Below are 18,254 nucleotides of genomic sequence, written 5' to 3'. Positions count from 1 at the left end.
TAGTATGGACATTTTAACAGCATTAACACTTTCAATTCATGGATATATCTTTCCATCTTTTCTGTCTTTTTCAATTTCTTCCATCAAGACGTCAATTTTATGTCTTACAGTTTTTGGTGTATAAATCTTTCACTTCCTTGGTTAAACTCACTCCTAAGTATTCTATTGTTTTTTATGTTATCATAATTGAAATTATTTTATTTCTTTTTCAGATAGTTCACCATAGGTTATAGAAATACAACCAATCTTTTTATGTTGATTTTGTATCCTAAAACTACTTAATTTGCTGACCTGTTCTACAGTTTTTTGGTGAAATCTTTAAAAATTTTTTACTTCTTTAAAAAATTTTTACATATAATATCATCTACAAACAGAGCCAATTTTACTTCTTCCTTTTACTTTGACACCTTTTATTTCTTTTTCTTGCCTAATTACTCTGGCTGGGACTTTCAGTATTATGTTGAATAGGAATGGTAAGAGTGGGCATACTTGTTTTGGTCCTCATCTTGGAGAGTAAGTTTTTAACCATTCACTGTTGAGTATGATGCTAGCTGTGATTTTGTCTTTTATGCCTTTTATTATGTTGCAGTATATTCCTTCTATACCAAATTTGTTGACAGTTTTTATTATAAAACACTGTTGAATTTTACAAATGCTTTTTTAGTATCCATAGAGATGATCATAGAATTTTTGTCCTTTCTATCAATGTAGTGAATCACATTTATTGATTTGCTCATTTTGACCACCCTTGTATCCCAGGTATAATTTCCTTTCAATCATGTGTATGATTTTTTTTAACATGCTACTGAATTCAGTTTGTTAATATTTTGTAGGGAATTTTTGCATCTATTGTCTTCAGGGATATTAGTCTGTGGTTTCTTTTTATAGTATCCTTACCCGGCTTTGGTATCAGGGTAATTCTGGTGTTAGAAATGAGTTTGGGAGTTCTTCCTCCTATTTGATTTTTTTTTTTTGCAAGAGCTTAAAAATAGTGTTAACTCTTCTTTAAAAATTCAATAGAACAAGTAAAGACATCTGGTCCTGGGATTTTCTTTCTTAGAGGTTTTTGGTTACTGATTAAATCTCCTTGCTCATTCTTGGTCTATTCAGGGTTTTTAGTTCACAATTCAGACTTGGTAGTTGGTAGGTTGTATGCTTCTAGGAATTTATCCATTTCTTTTAGATTGTCTAATTTGTTGATGCATAATTGTTCATAATAGTCTCTTATGATCCTCTGTATATCTGTGACATCAGTTATAATATCTCTTCTTTCATTTCAAGTTATATTTATTTAAGTCCTCTCTTTTACATGGTAAGGATAGGTGAAGCTTTGCCAATTTCATTTATCCTTTTGAAAGATCATGTCCTAGTTTCATTAATCTTTTCTATTCTTCTAATCTCTACTTCACTTATTTTTACTGTAATCTTTTCTCCTTTCTGCTGACTTTGGGTTTATTTTGTTCTTATTTTTCTAGTTCCTTGAGTTATAAAGTTAGGCTGTGTATTTGAGATTTTTTTGTTTTTTGTTTTTTTGTTTTTTTAATGGAAGCAATTATTACTATAACTTTCCCTCTTAGCACTGCTTTTGCTGCATCTGAGATATTTTGGTATGTTGTGTTTCCATTTATGTTTCGAGATCTTCTTTCCTTTTTCCAGTTTTATTAAGTCATAATACACATACATCACTGTGTAAATTTAAGGTGTAGAGCGTGAGGGTCTGATTTACATATATGGTGAAATGATTACAACAGGTTCAGCTAATATCCATCTTCTCTTAGAGATGTGATTAAAAAAGAAAGGAAAAAAACAAAATTTTCCCTTGTGACAAGAACTCAGGATTTTTTTAAAATTTCATCTTTGATTCACTGGTTGTTCAGGAGTATCTTCATTTACACATACCTGTGTATTTTCTACTTTACCTCCATTATTGATTTTAATTTCATACCATTGTGGTCAGAAAAGATACTTGGTATGACTTTGTTTTTTTTAAATTTGCTAAGACTTGTTTTGTGACAGATCATATGATCTATCTTGCAGAATGTCCCACATATGTTTGAGAAAAATGTGGATTCTGTATTTGTTGGATGGAATGTAATGTATATGTCTACTGGGTTCCTTTGGTTTAATATACAGTTTAAGTCCACTGTTTCCTTGTTGATTTTCCGGCAGATGATCTACCCACTGTTGAAAGTGGAGTACTGAAGTCCCCTACTATTATTGCATTGTTGTCATTACTTCCTTCAGATCTGTTAGCATATGCTTAATATTTTAAGGTGTTCCAATGTTGTATGCATGTAAGTTTACAACTGTCATATTCTCTTGAGGAACTGACTCCCTTATCATTTTACAGTGATCCTCTTTGTCTCCTGTTACAGTTTTGACTTAAAGTCTATTTTATCTGTTATAAGGACACTGTCTCTCTTTTGATTTCAATTTGTATGGAATATATTTTTTTCCATTCCTTCATTTCTGAGCCTATGTGGGTCCCTGAACCTGAAGTTAGTCTCTCGTAGGCACCATATAGTTGAGTCTTGTTTTTCTTTATATCCAATCAGTCACTCTATTAATGCAACTAATCTTAAACCCAGCCTTTCTCATAGTTAAACTGGATATGCCCCAAAAAGTGCTTAAAGAATCTTTTAGTTCATTTATTTCTAAGGTGTTATCTTTGAATAAACAGGTAAAATGTATTTGAATAATTTTTATTTTGGTGTCTGTTTTTGTTTTAGTTGTTTTTGCCTGAAATACAAGAGCTATTTAAATATCTGAGATACAATTTGGTTCCAGAATTAAAGTCATCACCTTCAACATTTCAGGCTCTCTCTCTGTTATACCCCTGAAACATATCCTAATCTTTTCTGCCAATGTCTAGTAAAAGTGCTAAAAGATTGAGAGGAGACCTATAAGCTCCCACCAGATTTATTCTATCACAGTATTCTGTGTTGCTCTGAAGGTCTTTTAAAAATGTTCTTTCTTCCCTACATATTCTTATATTTTTCATAAGTGAAATTCCATTTTATTTGAAGCAGACTCCCATATGTGGGGCACTTCAAGATAGAAAATTAAAATGAAAAACAACAAGATTCAAAAGTACCCACTATAATACCAATTCCTTGAGTGTATGTAGTGCTTTGAACATTTTTGAAGTTCCTATGCAGTCATTAAGCATGATGTAGCCAGTCAGAAACGTAGACATAGGCGAGTTATCACTGGTCACGAAGCCATGACTTACCTATGCTTACACCCATGTTGCTTTTTTCAAAACCTGCAGAGGGGAGTGTGTTCTCAAGGTAGCCAAACTGGGGAGGAGAAACCAAGACAAATTCCAAGTTGTCTTCTGCAGTGTCAGGGTCAGCGGCGGACAAATGGTTACTAGTAAGGGCTGCAGAGAAACCCTCATCTACCACGAACATGGTACCTGCATGCAAATAACAATGCAATTACAATTTAGCATGAAATCCTCTAATCAGAATAGTGAAAACAAAAGGGAGTGATTGCAATTCCAATTCAGAGAAGCCTCCCATATGCAAATATACTTCCATGGGAGATGTTCATTTCCTTTGGCATAATTTTTCCTTACAGTGAAAATATTCAGGGGTAATGGGTGGAATTTAATTTGACTTGTGGAATTATATTTTTTTTCTTGTACAAGCAAGCCAGACAATAATGGAAAGACAGCAGAAATACTAAATGCTCTAGGACAGCCCTTTAGTCATTCTCAAGGAACTCTGATTTCCCTTGTGCCTCTATAGAAGTGACAAATGAAAATAAGAATTGCCAAACCATTTTAATGATAAGCCACTAAATGTAGTTTATGTACTCTTCAAGATCAGTTGCTACCTCTGTTTGTCAGAGCGTTAATTGCCTGTGAGCTATTATGAATTGCTCATAACGAACATTTTTTTCATGCCTTGGTGCTTAATTATTCTGCAGGGATAATGCTTCCTTTCCAGAGCATTGCTTGGGAGATAGCTTGCAAATTACAATAACATCCATACATATGCTTGTATTTTTTTTTTCTAAGAGACAGAACATATACATAATGCCTAAGAAGCGATGACTTTCTAAAAAGCAAATAAGGTTAAATGTATATAAATGGCCTCTCTGGTATTTTCATTCTGCTCGAATAGAAATTATTATGGCTAAAATAAATTACTCTCTCTCCAGCAGGCAAATAATATTTTCCCACATGAAATAAAACCAGAATATTCGAGGATTCCAAATGTTGTCCTCATCCCAACACACGCTCACTCACATGCAAACACACTCGCATTCTCTCTCCACACAGAATTACACACATATTTAGACAAATAAATTCTTTTGCCTTGTTATCTTTTATAAATATGGAGTTTTCTAGAAATTGTGTGGAAGCAATTCTCGCAGGCAATTCTACGTGGTAGTTTTCCATTTTAACTCGAAGTCAAGTGCACTATTTCACTAAACCACAGACATGATACGAGATGAAATGACGGAACTTTGATAGAAAAAACATTGTCACCTATTGCAATTGAAGGCGATTGGTTGTCCACTGGCTGCACCGTGATATTGAGGTCATACACCGGGAAGGACTCATGAGGAGGAACAGATGGACGAGGCCCATTGAAGCAACAGCCATTCACAAAAGGGCCAGCTTCTCCATCCAAAACCACCAACGTAATGGTATCCAAACAAGGCACCAGGCCAATCTCACCACCTGCAAGACACAACTACAGCTAAAACCTGACTTTCTGTAAAAATATAGAATACTAAGATGAAATTTACCCACACCTCTTCTACAAGCAAGAGTGGCGAGGAAAGAGCCTCAGGCGGCTAACACGTAATACTCAGTTTTATCACTGGGAAAGGAAATCTTCATGAAAATAACAAAGAAAAATGCTTGCCTATCTCTTGCCTCTGGTGAAATCCTTGACAGCCATCTCTCGGCAAATGGAGAGGCAAAAGGGGCTGAAAAGGGTCTGATCATTCACAAATGAACAAGGGAGAGGTACCAAGCTCGCCTAGTGATGGTTTCATTCTTCCTAATGGTTTAGTGTTAGGACCAACCACAGGGAGAGCAGAAGCACCCTTGTCCTTCCAACTGCATTGTCTTCCCATTTACATTAACTACCTTAAATGGACAACCATCAACCACCACACCACTGCAGTTAGGAGCAGAAGCTGGGAAGGAAGAGTACAAAGACTAGGAAGATGAACCACATTTTTGTCATTTGTTTCAATATTTTCCTCGTTATATAACAGCCAAGATGTTAGCAAAATAGCAACAGGACATGGGGAAAAAGTGGTATTTTTTTTCCTCTTATTCTTTAGGGCTACGTGTAGGGATTTCATAGGGCCCCAAATGAAGCAGTGAGAGGAAGACAGAAAAAAAAAATGTCAGGATTAGAAAGAGTTTATCAGCAAACTGGCTGATCTGCTCTTGAGTCACTAACAGCACAGAGGTAGAAGCGTTCACTACCCACAGGACACAAAAATTCTGCAGACATGCTTTTGTTAATTCTCATGCATCACATTGAAAGTACCACGAGGGAAGCAATTTTGTTTGAGTTTTGATGAGATAAGAGCACAAAAGATCAGGGATGTTGTCTCTTTTCACAAGACACATTGGTCAAATCTACACAGTACTGTGCTTGGCATTATTCTACCCTACTTAATGACAAGGAAAATCAAGAGATGGTATCACTGAGCAGCCACAGGATTGGAGAATGAGAAAACTTGGCTCATAAGAAAAAATAAAGTTGGTACAGAGAGAATTAGAATTAAATAATAAGCCTTTAATGTTAGAAGCAGTAACAAATAAGATGCCTCTCATTTATTCATATTTATAAAAAATAAATTGGCATAAAACTAATTTATTTCTCATTCACTTGGTAAATACATATTAGTTAATGCCTCCTATGTGGTAATTCATTTTCTGGGTGTTCCAGCAGAGAATCAGGCAGACATTTGAAAGCACCAAAAGACAGTTCAAAATAATGTCAAATGCCAAATGCCAAAAGGTTACATGTCAGGCACTGACCCAATCTGATGGTCGAGAAAGAAACGCAATTTAGTTAGTCTATCACAGGTGTGTGTATTAAAAAGAACCATATGAAACTGCCAACATTAAGTCATTTTTTTTTTTTTTACCAGTTAAATGGAAAACTCATATATCTCAGCCTGAATATGTACAAGGGGCTGAGGGTGAAGAAAGATGAAAGTTTTGGCAGAAAGGGTCATGGGGACAGGGCAACATCACAGAGAAAGAGAAGTCTTCCCAGAAGGCTCTGCTGGCTTTATAGTGAGCGTTAAATGATGAATGAGTTACCAGGCAGATGAAGCAGAGAATTGGGATGGAGGAAGGCGGACCTGCAGGGACAGAGAGCTGAGAAGACAAGTGGAAAAATCATTCCAGGAAGAACAGGGAGCATTTTTAAAGAAAAAAAAAAGAAAAAAAGAAAGAAAGAAAAAAGCAAACAGTACCTTCCATAACTGTGATTTTTTTTTTTTTAAGATTTTATTTATTTGACAGAGATCACAAGTAGGCAGAGAGGCAGGCAGAAAGAGGAAGGGAAGCAGGCTCCCTGCTGAGCAGAGAGCCTGATGCGGGGCTCAATCCCAGGGCCCTGGGATCATGACCTGAGCCGAAGGCAGAGGCTTTAACCCACTGAGCCACCCAGGCGCCCCTATAACTGTGGTTTTAATATAATGAAAGCATAGGATACATTTACAGAAAAGCTGGAAAGCCAGGCTCAGCATCTAGTCACAAAAAAAGGCTATAACACGGATGGAGAATTCTCTACCTTGAATGGAGCATGGTGTCAGGACACGATTTACACTTAACACTGTTAACCACCACGTTATTTTACGAAGTTTTTTTGAATGACTTCATGCTTAATGTTTGGAAAAGAGTATGTGGATAATGTCATTTTGCATCATAAAATATTATTTGACTATTAAAACTTACATTTATAATAACTTTGTAACATTGAATAACTGTTTAATCAATGTTTTAGCTGATAATCTCAATGTAAAAAGTAACCAACAAAACTGTACATACAACATGATCAGCAACCATGTAAAAAATTATGATTAGAATAAAGAAGACAGTGATGCCTGGGTGGCTCAGTCAGTTAAGCATCTGCCTTCGGCTCAGGTCGTGATCCCAGAGTCCTGGGATCAAGCCTCATGCTCCCTACTCAGCAGGGAGTCTGCTTATTCCTCTCCCTTTTCTCTCCAACCCCACCCCGCATGTGTTCTCCCTCTCTCTCCCCCTCACCCTCTCTCTCTCTCAAATAAATAAATAAATAAATCTTTTTTTAAAAAAAGAAGAAAAAGTACTGTAATATTGAAATGTTAACAGGGACCATTTTTGAGAGGCAAATAAGTGATTTTTTGAAATTTCATTATGCTTATCTACACTTTGCAACTCTTTTTTGAAATGGGCATGTGGTATTATTTTTATCATCATGGAAAGCAACTAAAATAATGGTGAAAAAATCACCCCCCAGGTGTCCTTTATAATCCACATACAGAGGCAAGAGCAGAGCCATCGAAACTTCAGGCCCTGTAGACCCATGGTTCTTCACACTCTCTCCTGCATAGCACTAAAGCACTACCAATTGAGTCACTGGGAGAACGTTATAAGGAAACATATCATTCAAATAACAAACCACCTTTCAAATTGGCAGTATTTCTGCTAGTTTAGTAACACAGCAACAGTAAAATACCCATCTGTCTGAAATGATTTGCCTCACATCCTACTAGGTCTCACGGGGAAAAAAAAAAAAAAAGAGTTCATACGTCCTTACATGGCCATCACACCAAAGGGATTGATAAAGACATACACCTGTTGGTTAGCACTTGGAACAAAGCACTGGCAGGGAAGACAGATTCATCTCACCCCTAATGTTTCTATGTTGCTTTAGCCTGCCACAGGTGTTAAAATTATGTAAAAACCCACAGACCAACAGTGGTTGGTCTTTGATCCCTTTTCTGCTAGTCTATCTGAGATCTACTGGGGAAATCAAAATGAAGCGATTTGCTGTGGACCCTCAAGAGACATCAAGCAGGTGGACTCTGCTCCCCAAGCCAGGAAAATAAGCAGTGAAACCCTTCCTAAGACTAAATACACTTAAGAAGAAAAGGAGATACCATTTAAAAAATAAATAAATAAACGATGTGTGGCAGAGTGATTAAAATGTGCCCCACTAAGTAATTAACCATTAAACAATGGGCATCCTAATAAATTATTTTCCAAAGTACCTATAAAAATACCATTTCACAATATCCCCCCCCCCCCGTTTCCAAATTCCTCCTTTTCTATCTCTAACCCCCCCATCCCAGGTTTCCTCTCCCACTCACTGCTTGTATTCTCCACGTGTTTTCAAATAAGAAAGTGATTGGAATTCTGATACCTCTTACTCCCTTCACCCTCACCTGACCTTCTATAGCCCACCCCGCTTCCTGTGGAATCCACACATGAGAGTGGCATGTGGATGAGGACACCTGAGGTTGTAATCAAGCAGCAATAAAAGGGAGCGACGGGAAGTATATAGTATTATTACCGAGGAAGGGCACTCAAACTAGAGATCAGAAGAAGTGCAAGGGGCAGTGATTGATGAGGTACTGATTATGGGACACTGTTTCCTTTGCACATGAGTGGGTCCATCTACCCACTTAAACTAAAAGTCCTTCACAGCTGACTCTGGAGTATACTCCTTTGTAGCCCATTAATGCCTAGTACTCTCTCTTGCAGATAACAGATGTTGAATTAATATTTTCTTTATTTGAACATTTTACATGGGGAGCAAATACCTTCTGGGTAACAAGATAACAGGATGCCAGAAATGAAAGAACGATGCTCATAAACAAGCCTTTACTGTATCATTATCTGTCGTCCCCTGGCGTCTATTGACATGGGCATTACACAAAACGTAAGACATCACCTTTGCTTTTCAGGAACTCAAAAGGCAGACGAGTTACTTCTTAGGAGCTAGCTGGTGATCTAGAGTAGACTTCTTTTTAAAATTTTTATTAAGTCATCCCTATGCCTGACATGGGGCTCCAACTCCTGACCCCAAGATCAAGAGTTGCATGCTCTACCAACTGAGCCAGCCAGATACCCCTTAAAAGTATAATTATAATTATCTTAGAGTGCTTAGTTCATGCATTTCTGCTATGACTTATGGATCCCAAACTGTGATGGTCAAATACAGTCTTCTTCAAATCGACTAAAAAGGGAATGTAGACAACCCGGGGTGAATTAAAGGTCTAAGTGGAAGCTTCAGGAACAAGGCAGCAAGAATACTTGTTCCTTCTCCACTCTGATATTCATGTTATGGAGATCAGAAATCCTTCTAAAGATGGTGATTATACTTACAAATACTAAATATGGTGATTATACTTACAAATACGGTGATTATACTTACAAAAAGATTATACTTGCTTCTTTTTTAATGGAAGCAAGCATTAAGATTGTTAGATTATCAAACCCACAGCAAGAAGTGGGGTTATGAGTTACGACTCTGTGGTGGGGCTTGTGTCCGTTCACGCGCGCCAGTCACCATGTGGTCACTCACCCGTGTGTTTGTATGTCACGGCCCCTGAGATGACATCTTCCTGAGAGAACTGATCCACTGTGACTCCAGCTTTCCTCACCACCCCATGTTGAGGCTCTCGAGCAATCACAAACATCAGCTTCAAGTCATCACTGTCCACATCAGTAGCAAAAATGTATTCTGAGGTGATGACCACCTCTTCACCCTCCGCGCAATGCATCATGGGGTTGAGGTCAGCCTTTAGGATTGGTGGCTCATCATTTACAGGGAATACCTAGGGGAAAAAATGCATGTGTTCGAGATAAAAGAGAACAATGACAAATTGCCCAGCTGGTAAACCATAGCTCAGCCGGAATGACAGGCATTTTCGATCTTCCAGACACAAGAAACAATAGTCATGGAATCTGGCCAAGCAGGCTATATCTTTTCCCCATATGAACCATCTTGTAAGAAATGGCCAACGTGAGACACATTTGAGGTAGGAATGGAAGGGTATGGTTATGGTTTGGGACTCAGAGCTCTCATTCGTTTCTAGAGAGACAAAATGTAAATGTAATACAAATTAGTCTTTGCTAAAGTCCCTAACCTCCTTTATTAAATTCACACATATTCCAGAGGAAATCTGGTCCTTGTGGTCTGATGCATTTACATTTACCACATTAGAGTTATTTATATTCCAAATTATTTGGTGATTACAAAGCTTTTGTCTACCCTCAACTTCTTGCCACCCAGGAAGTTTCTCCAAACTTACAATAAGCAGCAGCTTATTTCAAACATTTTGAGTTAACTATGGAACTGCATAACCATTAAATCAATCCCAGGCTTCACCTCGACAAAACGTTTTTCTCTTATTGTTCTGAAAATAAAGCTCTAAAGTAGAAAGGAAAAGAAGAGTAACATGGGTCCACTCGGCTCTCTGAATCCAACAGGATAATGAAGACACTTGAAAAGGCAAGTCTGTTACTGTTTTTTAATTAAAAAACATGTATTTATTTATTTATTTATTTATTTATTTATTTGAGAGAGAGAGAGAGAGTATGCACACAAGCAGGGGAATGAGACAGAGGGAGAGGGAATCAAAAGCAGACTCCACACTGAGCACGCAGCCCCACCCAGGGCTTGATCTCAACCCTGAGATCATGACCTGAGATGAAATCAAGAGTGGGCGGCTGAACCAAATGAGCCACCCAGGCGCCTCAAAACGGTAAGTCTTTTATTTGTCCTGAAAGCTTTTTATCTCTCCTTCTATTTTCAATGATAGCCTAGCTGGATATAGTATTCTTGGCTGCATGTTTTTCTCATTTAGTGCTCTGATATATATCATGCCAGCTCTTTCTGGCCTGCCAAGTCTCTGTGGATAAGTCTGCTGCCAATCTAATAGTTTTACCATTGTATGTTACAGACTTGTTTTCCTGGGCTGCTTTCAGGATTTTCTCTTTGTCACTAAGACACTAAGACTTGTAAATTTTACTATTATGTGATGGGGTGTGGGCCTATTCTTGTTGATTTTGAGGGGTGTTCTCTGCGCCTCCTGGATTTTGATGCTTGTTCCCTTTGCCATATTAGGGAAATTCTCTCCAATAATTCTCTCCAATATACATTCTGCTCCCTTCTCTCTTTCTTCTTCTGGAATCCCAATTATTCTAATGTTGTTTCATCTTATGGTGTCACTTATCTCTAGAATTCTCCCCTCGTGGTGCAGTAGCTGTTTGTCCCTCTTTTGCTCAGCTTATTTATTCTCTGTCATTTGGTCTTCTATATCACTAATTCTTTCTTCTGCCTCATTTATCCTAGCAGTGAGAGCCTCCATTTTTGATTGCACCTCATTAATAGCTTTTTTAATTTCAACTTGGTTAGATTTTAGTTCTTTTATTTCTCCAAAAAGGGCTTTTATATCTCCCGAGAATGTTTCTCTAATATCTTCCATGCCTTTTTCGAGGCCGGCTAGAACCTTGAGAACTGTCATTCTGAACTCTCGATCTGACATATTACCAATGTCTGTATTGATTAGGTCCCTAGCCTTCGGTACTGCCTCTTGTTCTTTTTTTTTGTGGTGAATTTTCCCGCCTTGTCATTTTGTCCAGGTAAGAGTATATCAAGGAGCAAGTAAAATACTAAAGGGGAGGCAAAGACCCCAGCAAAATATGCTTTAACCAAATCAGAAGAGACCCCAAATCATGGAGGGAAGAAAGGGGATAAAAAGAGGTTCAGAAAAAAAAAAACAATTAAAAAAAGAAAACAAATAAAGAAAAAATATTAAAAAAAATATATATATTAGATAAACTTGTTTAAAAACGTTAAAAAAGAAAAGGGTAAAAGTTTTAAAAAAATTTAGCAGAAGAAGAAAAAAAATTGAAAAAAAAATTAAATTAACTGCAAGATTAATGAATCATGGGGAGAAAGCTATGAGTTCCGTGCTTTGCTTTCTCCTCCTCTGGAATTCCGCTGCTCTCCTTGGTATTGAACCTGCACTCCTTGGTAGGTGAACTTGGTCCTGGCTGGATTTCTTGTTGATCTTCTGGAGGAGGGGCCTGTTATAGTGATTCTCAAGTGTCTTTGCCCCAGGCGGAATTGCACGGCCCTTACCAAGGGCTGGGCTGAGTAATCGCTCAGGTTCGTTTTCGGGAGCTTTTGTTCCCTGAGGGCTTTCCACAGAGTTCCAGAGGATGGAAATGAAAATGGCAGCCTTCCGGTCTCCAGCCTGGAGGAGCCGAGAGCTCAAGGCCCCACTCCTCAGCGTGCCCTCAGAGAACAGCGCTCAATCACTCCCATCTCCCTGGCCTCCGGCCGCGCTCCAAGCTCACCGAGCCTGAGACCGGTTCAAGGTAACCCCGAGCAGAGAGCTCACTCCTCGGCTCTGTCTCTGTAGCCGGCTTCCCCGTTCTAATACCTGCAAGCTCTGTGACACTCAGACACCCCCGATCCTTCTGTGACCCTGCGGGACCTGGGGCCATGCTGACCCCACGTGGGCTTCATTCCGGTTTAGCCTCTGGAGCGAAATCCCTTAGCAGAACAGACTTTTAAAAGTCCTGATTTTGTGCTCTGTTGCTCCGCCGCTTGCCAGGAGCCGGCCCCTCCCCCCGCGGTCTACCTTCCCGTTGCTTTGGATTCACTTCTCCACCAGTCCTACCTTTCAGAAAGTGGTTGATTTTCTGTTTCCAGAATTGCTGTTCTTCTTCTCTGCGATCTCCCGTTGGATTTGTAGGTGTTGCAATGTTTAGATAAGCTATCTAACTGATCTGCTACCTGATGTCGTCTCAGCGGGCTACTTCTCCGCCATCTTGACTCCTCTTTAAGGCAAGTCTTTTAAATCGGAAAAAAGGCCATCCTGTCTCTGAGTTCACAGTCTCAAACTTGGCACGTGTGCTACTCACTTAGTTATCAAGTCTGGCCTGCGGATACTCTCAACCCCACATTTCCTGCCCCCTTGCTTCAACCATGGGGATCATTTTAAAATGTGGCTTTTATAACTCTGGTTTCTCTTCAGATCATGTAAATTTTTCACCTTTTAAAATGTGCCTTTCAGGGTGCCTGGGTGGCTCAGTCGGTTGGGTGGCTGCCTTCGGCTCAGGTCATGATTCCAGGGTCCTGGGATCAAGCCCTGCATCGGGTTCTCTGCTCTGTGGGAAAACTGCTGCTTCTCCCTCTCCCATTCCCCCTGCTTGTGTTCCCTCTCTCCCTGTCTCTCCCTGTCAAATAAATCAATAAAATCTTTAAAAATAAAAATTAAATGCATAAATAAATAAATAAATAAAATGTGGCTTTCTTCGAGCCCTGTCCTTATGGGGGCCTTCAGCTGCTTCCCAACACTACTCCAAGAATGTTTGAGGCCTCGTTTCACGCAATAGAGTGCCTCTGCCACCCCACTGCCTTTTCACCAGAAGACCCTGAGCTCCTTCCATCTCCAGTCCTTGCACCATCTCTGCACACTCTCTCTGCCCCTTGGCTTGGTAGGCTCAGCCCCAGCTCTTGGCTCAGCGACCCTCTCCTTCAGATTACATGTGGATTCTTCAGGGAAAACTTCTTTGACGACTCAGACTCACTTAGGGACTTCTACCATTTACTCTTTTTTAGCACTCCATTTATTCGCAGAACACAGCATTTTAACTAATCAATCATTTCAGCGATAACCTATTTAATGTCTGCCATCATCCCCTGACCATCATCTCTAACAGAACAGAGAGTTTCTTTGTCATGTTCATCATCGTATCCCAAGCATCTAGCATAGGAGCTGGCCTACAGAAAGTACTTTTTAAATATTTATGGAGTAAGCAAATAAAGAAAGGTAAATATGTATGTATGATCTGCACACCCTGCTATTTAAAGAGGCTAACAACTCTACAACAAATATACATGAGATTATTTTCATATCTTCCTTTAAAGGGTAGTGGAATGGGGTAGTAGAAACTCAGATTTACTTATTTAATCAGAGGTTAAAAAATATGCAATACTCTTCTATTTTCTATTGGCTTATTAGGAAACAGTATCTTTGTTCATGTCCTCTGAGTGGATTCATTAAAGATGCTCATTGTTACTGTTCTTGACTCTATCTGATGAATGTCATCAATATATCCATGATGACCACCTTACAAAATACAAAATAGCTTCAGGTTTCAAATAGTTAATGAAGCCCAAAGGCAACAATATTTAAAACATTCTTCCAGGGGAGAAAACAATCACACATAATTATCAAAAAATAACCTGTACTTCCGATTGGCTTCCAAAGCCAGTGCCCTTTTGCTTAAAAAGTAACAATAAACAGACTGTGTACACACAAATGAATGATTTGGGGCAAGTCATGGAAACTTCTTGAACCTAAGTTTTCTTGCCTATAAAATGGAGATAATTCCTTCCCCTTCTACTGCCCTGTGCTGGAAATAATTCCTTCTACTTCTTAAAAATACTAGATGGATATGATCATTCTTAATTAATTATTAACCATAAAAATATCATTCAAACACATTATCACCACTAGTTAAAATTTCACATCACAGAGATCTGACAAAATTCAAACAGAAATAGAATTTGGTAAATAACAGTAAGAGCCAAAGGGGGAAAATCATCATTTCAAATAGATCTCAGAAAGGAGTATATAGAATAGGAATTCATAAAGGGGCACCACACACATAAAGACATGGCTTCTTCTGCACAAGAGGGAAAAGCCCGGTGATGGTAGCTGCCATCAGAAATATCAGAATCCATTTATACACAGAACCAACTGGCTTTAAAGTTAAGTATCTGGGTTTGAGGTCCAAGTGGCTTAAGCTTTAAATGGATTAGAAGGAGAAGGCAGCATGCCCATTTCACCAATATATCTTCACTGTCTATTGTCTGTCCTGAGACGTTCAGACATAAGCAGGTATGCTCTTGTTTGGAGTCCACAAGTTTCAAGTTCTACAAGGAATTCTAATGAGGCTTCCAAAGCAGGGGCTTGGCTGGCTCAGCTGGTTGGGCATCTGACTCTTGATTTTGGTTCTGGTCATGATCTCAGGGTCATGGGATCAAGGCCTGCATCAGGCTCTGGACTGAAAGTGGAATCTCTCTCTGTCACTCTGCCTGTCCCCACCCAACTTATATGCTCTCTCTCCTGCTCTCTCTCATTCTTAAAAAAAAGAAGTGCTTCTAAACCAGATGCTTTATTTCTATATGAATGAGGAAGGAAACATTCTACCCACCTCAACATGTAGAACAAATTCTGCTGAATTCATGCCATCTGTGACCTCCAAGAATATGTCATCCTGAAGTCTCTCAGAGCCATCATGCTGATACCTGTGGGGATGATATTTGCCACTAGCCCCTCAAGACCACTGTGACAGTAGGAGATGTCTGACACAAAAGCTCTTCCATGGCTTTGGCCATATGGCCAGTAAACGAATAACAAAATACATAACATAATCACGAAGTCACATACCGAACTACTCAAGTGTCCCTGAATGTAAAAATTTGCTCCACCCTGGAAAAATGTTTTATATGGTTTCATGATATGTCTGGCAAACCAAAATTAGCCCTTCAAGTTGCCACCATGGCAATAGGAACCAGTTGGTGTAGTTTTGCTTACTTACATAAAATAAGGCTGGGGCTGGGGAGTAACTGAGACAGATAGTAGGTAAAAGAGGGACACTGTGAATCTTGATGAGGCCCCTCCTCCACCATTTTTAAGCCTGATCTTTCTGCCTGTACTTTCGATCTATTCAGTTCTTCTACAAAACTCTGATCTACGAATTATTTATTGCTTCTCTTCTGCCATTTTCTTTTTTCTATTTACTAGCTCTCTTTCACTCAACCTATAAAGATTTTTGAATCCCTCCAGACTTCAAAATATTTTTCCTTGAGTTAGCTTTGGCCCTACTTTTCTTTAATTTCCAGTCAAGTTTTATAACAGAATTGTCTAATTCAAGACTTTCCATCTACTCTCCAACCACTGTAGTGATACATGGTAAGTTCTAAACAGTGGTTGAATTGAGCCAAATTTTTAGCTCATCAATGATTTGTTCAAAATAGGAAATAAGCCCTAAGAAATAAAATTAAAATTTACATAAAAATAATATTGAGGAGTACCTGAGTGGCTCAGTTGGTTGAGCATCTAACTCGTGGTTTTGGCTCTGGTCATAATCTCAGGGTCCTGGGATGGAGCCCTGATTTGGGCTTACACTCAGCAGGGAGTCTGCTTGAAATTCTCTCTCTCTCCCTCTCCCTCTGCCCCTCCCCTCTTTCACATGCACATGCTCTCTCTCTCTCTCAAATAAATATAAAAAAATTATATATCAATCATATAAAGCACTTAGATATGAAAAAATCCCAGGTTAAAAGATAATTTTACTCAGAACTATTCTTACCCATACACTGGGTAGGGACTCAGGTTTGGAATTCCATTCCAGTGGTGAAGAAAGTCTACTCCCACCCCAGTATCCCTCCCACACACTGCCTATTATGCTCCTTGATATTTTCATCAAAAATAGATATGTGATAATGTACTAGGTCCTATCTTACCATACTAATACCCCTAAAAGAGCCAAGCGGATCTAGGAGTACACATCCAAAGGCATGGCTAAGGAATCAAACAGAATTTCCCAAACCAGACTCTTCCAGATACTAACTGAGTGACCTCAACCTCCGAGTTTCTTCAACTGTAATATAATATATACCACATAATATGAGAATACAACCATCGACCTTGTCAGGCTTGATTACTGTAAAGATTAAATGGGGAAAAAAAAAAAACCACAACTGCAAGTCCTTGAATTATATGTGCTGGCAGATAATAGTACTCTTCTATCCATCGCTTGCTCCCTAGTAAGAATTACCTAAACAGAGCTCTTATTCTAAAATGTAGCTAAGAGCTGAGATCTCTAAAAAAAGGAAATTTTAATGAGGATAAGATGAGTAGTGAAAAAGAGGTCAATATATTAGAGATCATGAATAACTAATGTAACCAAACTAAATTTCAGATGAAATTGATGTTCTTGTGCACAAATTTGAGCTCCTAGTCAACTTCCAAGTGTGGAATTAAGCATTTGATGCCTAATACCTTCTGAGAGGTCAAAATTCCCATTTACAATTTGAACCTATAAATGAAAAGTCAGCTAGTATATCTGTCTACCTGATCCTTGCTTTTGAGTATCTTGCATTGTTTTACAGGGAAGGCATGTTACTAAATTCTGCAGGAAAGTTTCTTAGAGAACCACAGTAGCAAGAAAAGTGAAAGACCTTAAGGTGAGGGGAACTGCTGTAGGACCTTGACAAATAAATTGCTCTCTCTGTCAGAAACCCAAGTACTATTCCATGCTCTACCTACCCAGTCTACCCTTCATGTTTGCCTGCAAGTCCCTTCCCAGTACAATGGAATAGAAATTAACCCTAAGTATATACTGATCAACAGAATTTATTCCCAGTTTCCACAGTGAAACTGACTGTCCTTAAAGCCAAGTTCAACTATATAGATTAGCCATATAAATTATTTCAGTCTATATTCATCTAGTTTGGCTACTGCCTCTTGTGATATGTATAGTTGAAGCAAATTAACATTCGTGGTAATTAATTCCTATTGTTCAAATATCCAAAAAGTCATTTCCACTGGTACAAGCTAGACAGATGGAAAGAAAATGTCTGGAGGGAAATTGAAAGTTTATCATTTCAAATTTTCAACTGACCCTTGAAGTATTAACTGGCTTGCTAGTAACCCTGAAAAAAATCGAACAAACTTCTATCTTTTACTCTGCCTCATAACTCATCCAGATGAAGGCCAAAGCATATCAAAAAAGAGATCCAGGAATTGTTCTAACCTAACTTTTAAGGCATGGAGGTCTCCCCAAGAAAATGTGCCTCCTGTGTTTAGAGGAAATCCATCCAGCTCCACACTTCCACACTGAGGCGGTCTTTGCAGGGAGAGATAGATGTTGTCCAGTTTGGTATCCACATCAGAAACCAGAACATTCTCTGTGCTGATGATACACTGACCTCCCTCAGTCACTCTCAGGGAGCTGGTAAACACCTAAAAAGAAGGAAGAAAACATTCTATGAGGTTTTCCTGAAGACTGAGCTCATTAAATAAATGGAAAACGTCTAGTACCACCTTCACATGTCAATTAATTTTTCAAGGATGTAGTAAAGGGAACGAGTTCATAGCTGAACATCTTGGCTGAAAAAATTTTGTACTAAACATTTCCAATTCTAAGCACTGAGGTATACAAAGAAGCAAGGTGGATTTGTAAGCTTGAA

The 18,254-nt window shown here is 38.7% G+C and overlaps 1 protein-coding gene across 7 annotated transcripts in view; it reads right to left on the bottom strand.

Moving 5' to 3' along the window:
• FREM1 (FRAS1 related extracellular matrix 1) overlaps nucleotides 1-18,254 on the bottom strand; it is a 173,974-nt gene that overhangs the window by 74,774 nt on the left and 80,946 nt on the right. For all 7 annotated transcript variants that reach the window (XR_004277487.1, XM_032307887.1, XM_032307891.1 and 4 more), the window contains 5 exons: nucleotides 17,819-18,027; nucleotides 15,212-15,305; nucleotides 9,558-9,810; nucleotides 4,499-4,693; nucleotides 3,233-3,418 (listed from right to left, as the gene is read on the bottom strand). Coding sequence is in view for 6 of the 7 variants with exons in the window: in XM_032307887.1 (XP_032163778.1) it covers nucleotides 3,233-3,418; nucleotides 4,499-4,693; nucleotides 9,558-9,810; nucleotides 15,212-15,305; nucleotides 17,819-18,027 (937 nt within the window). In the remaining variant the exon portion in view is untranslated. The remainder of the gene's footprint in view (nucleotides 1-3,232; nucleotides 3,419-4,498; nucleotides 4,694-9,557; nucleotides 9,811-15,211; nucleotides 15,306-17,818; nucleotides 18,028-18,254) is intronic.

Source organism: Mustela erminea, chromosome 12 (assembly GCF_009829155.1).
Source record: "Mustela erminea isolate mMusErm1 chromosome 12, mMusErm1.Pri, whole genome shotgun sequence".
NCBI classification, from domain to species: Eukaryota; Metazoa; Chordata; class Mammalia; order Carnivora; family Mustelidae; genus Mustela; species Mustela erminea.
This window is presented reverse-complemented; position numbering and strand designations above follow the sequence as displayed.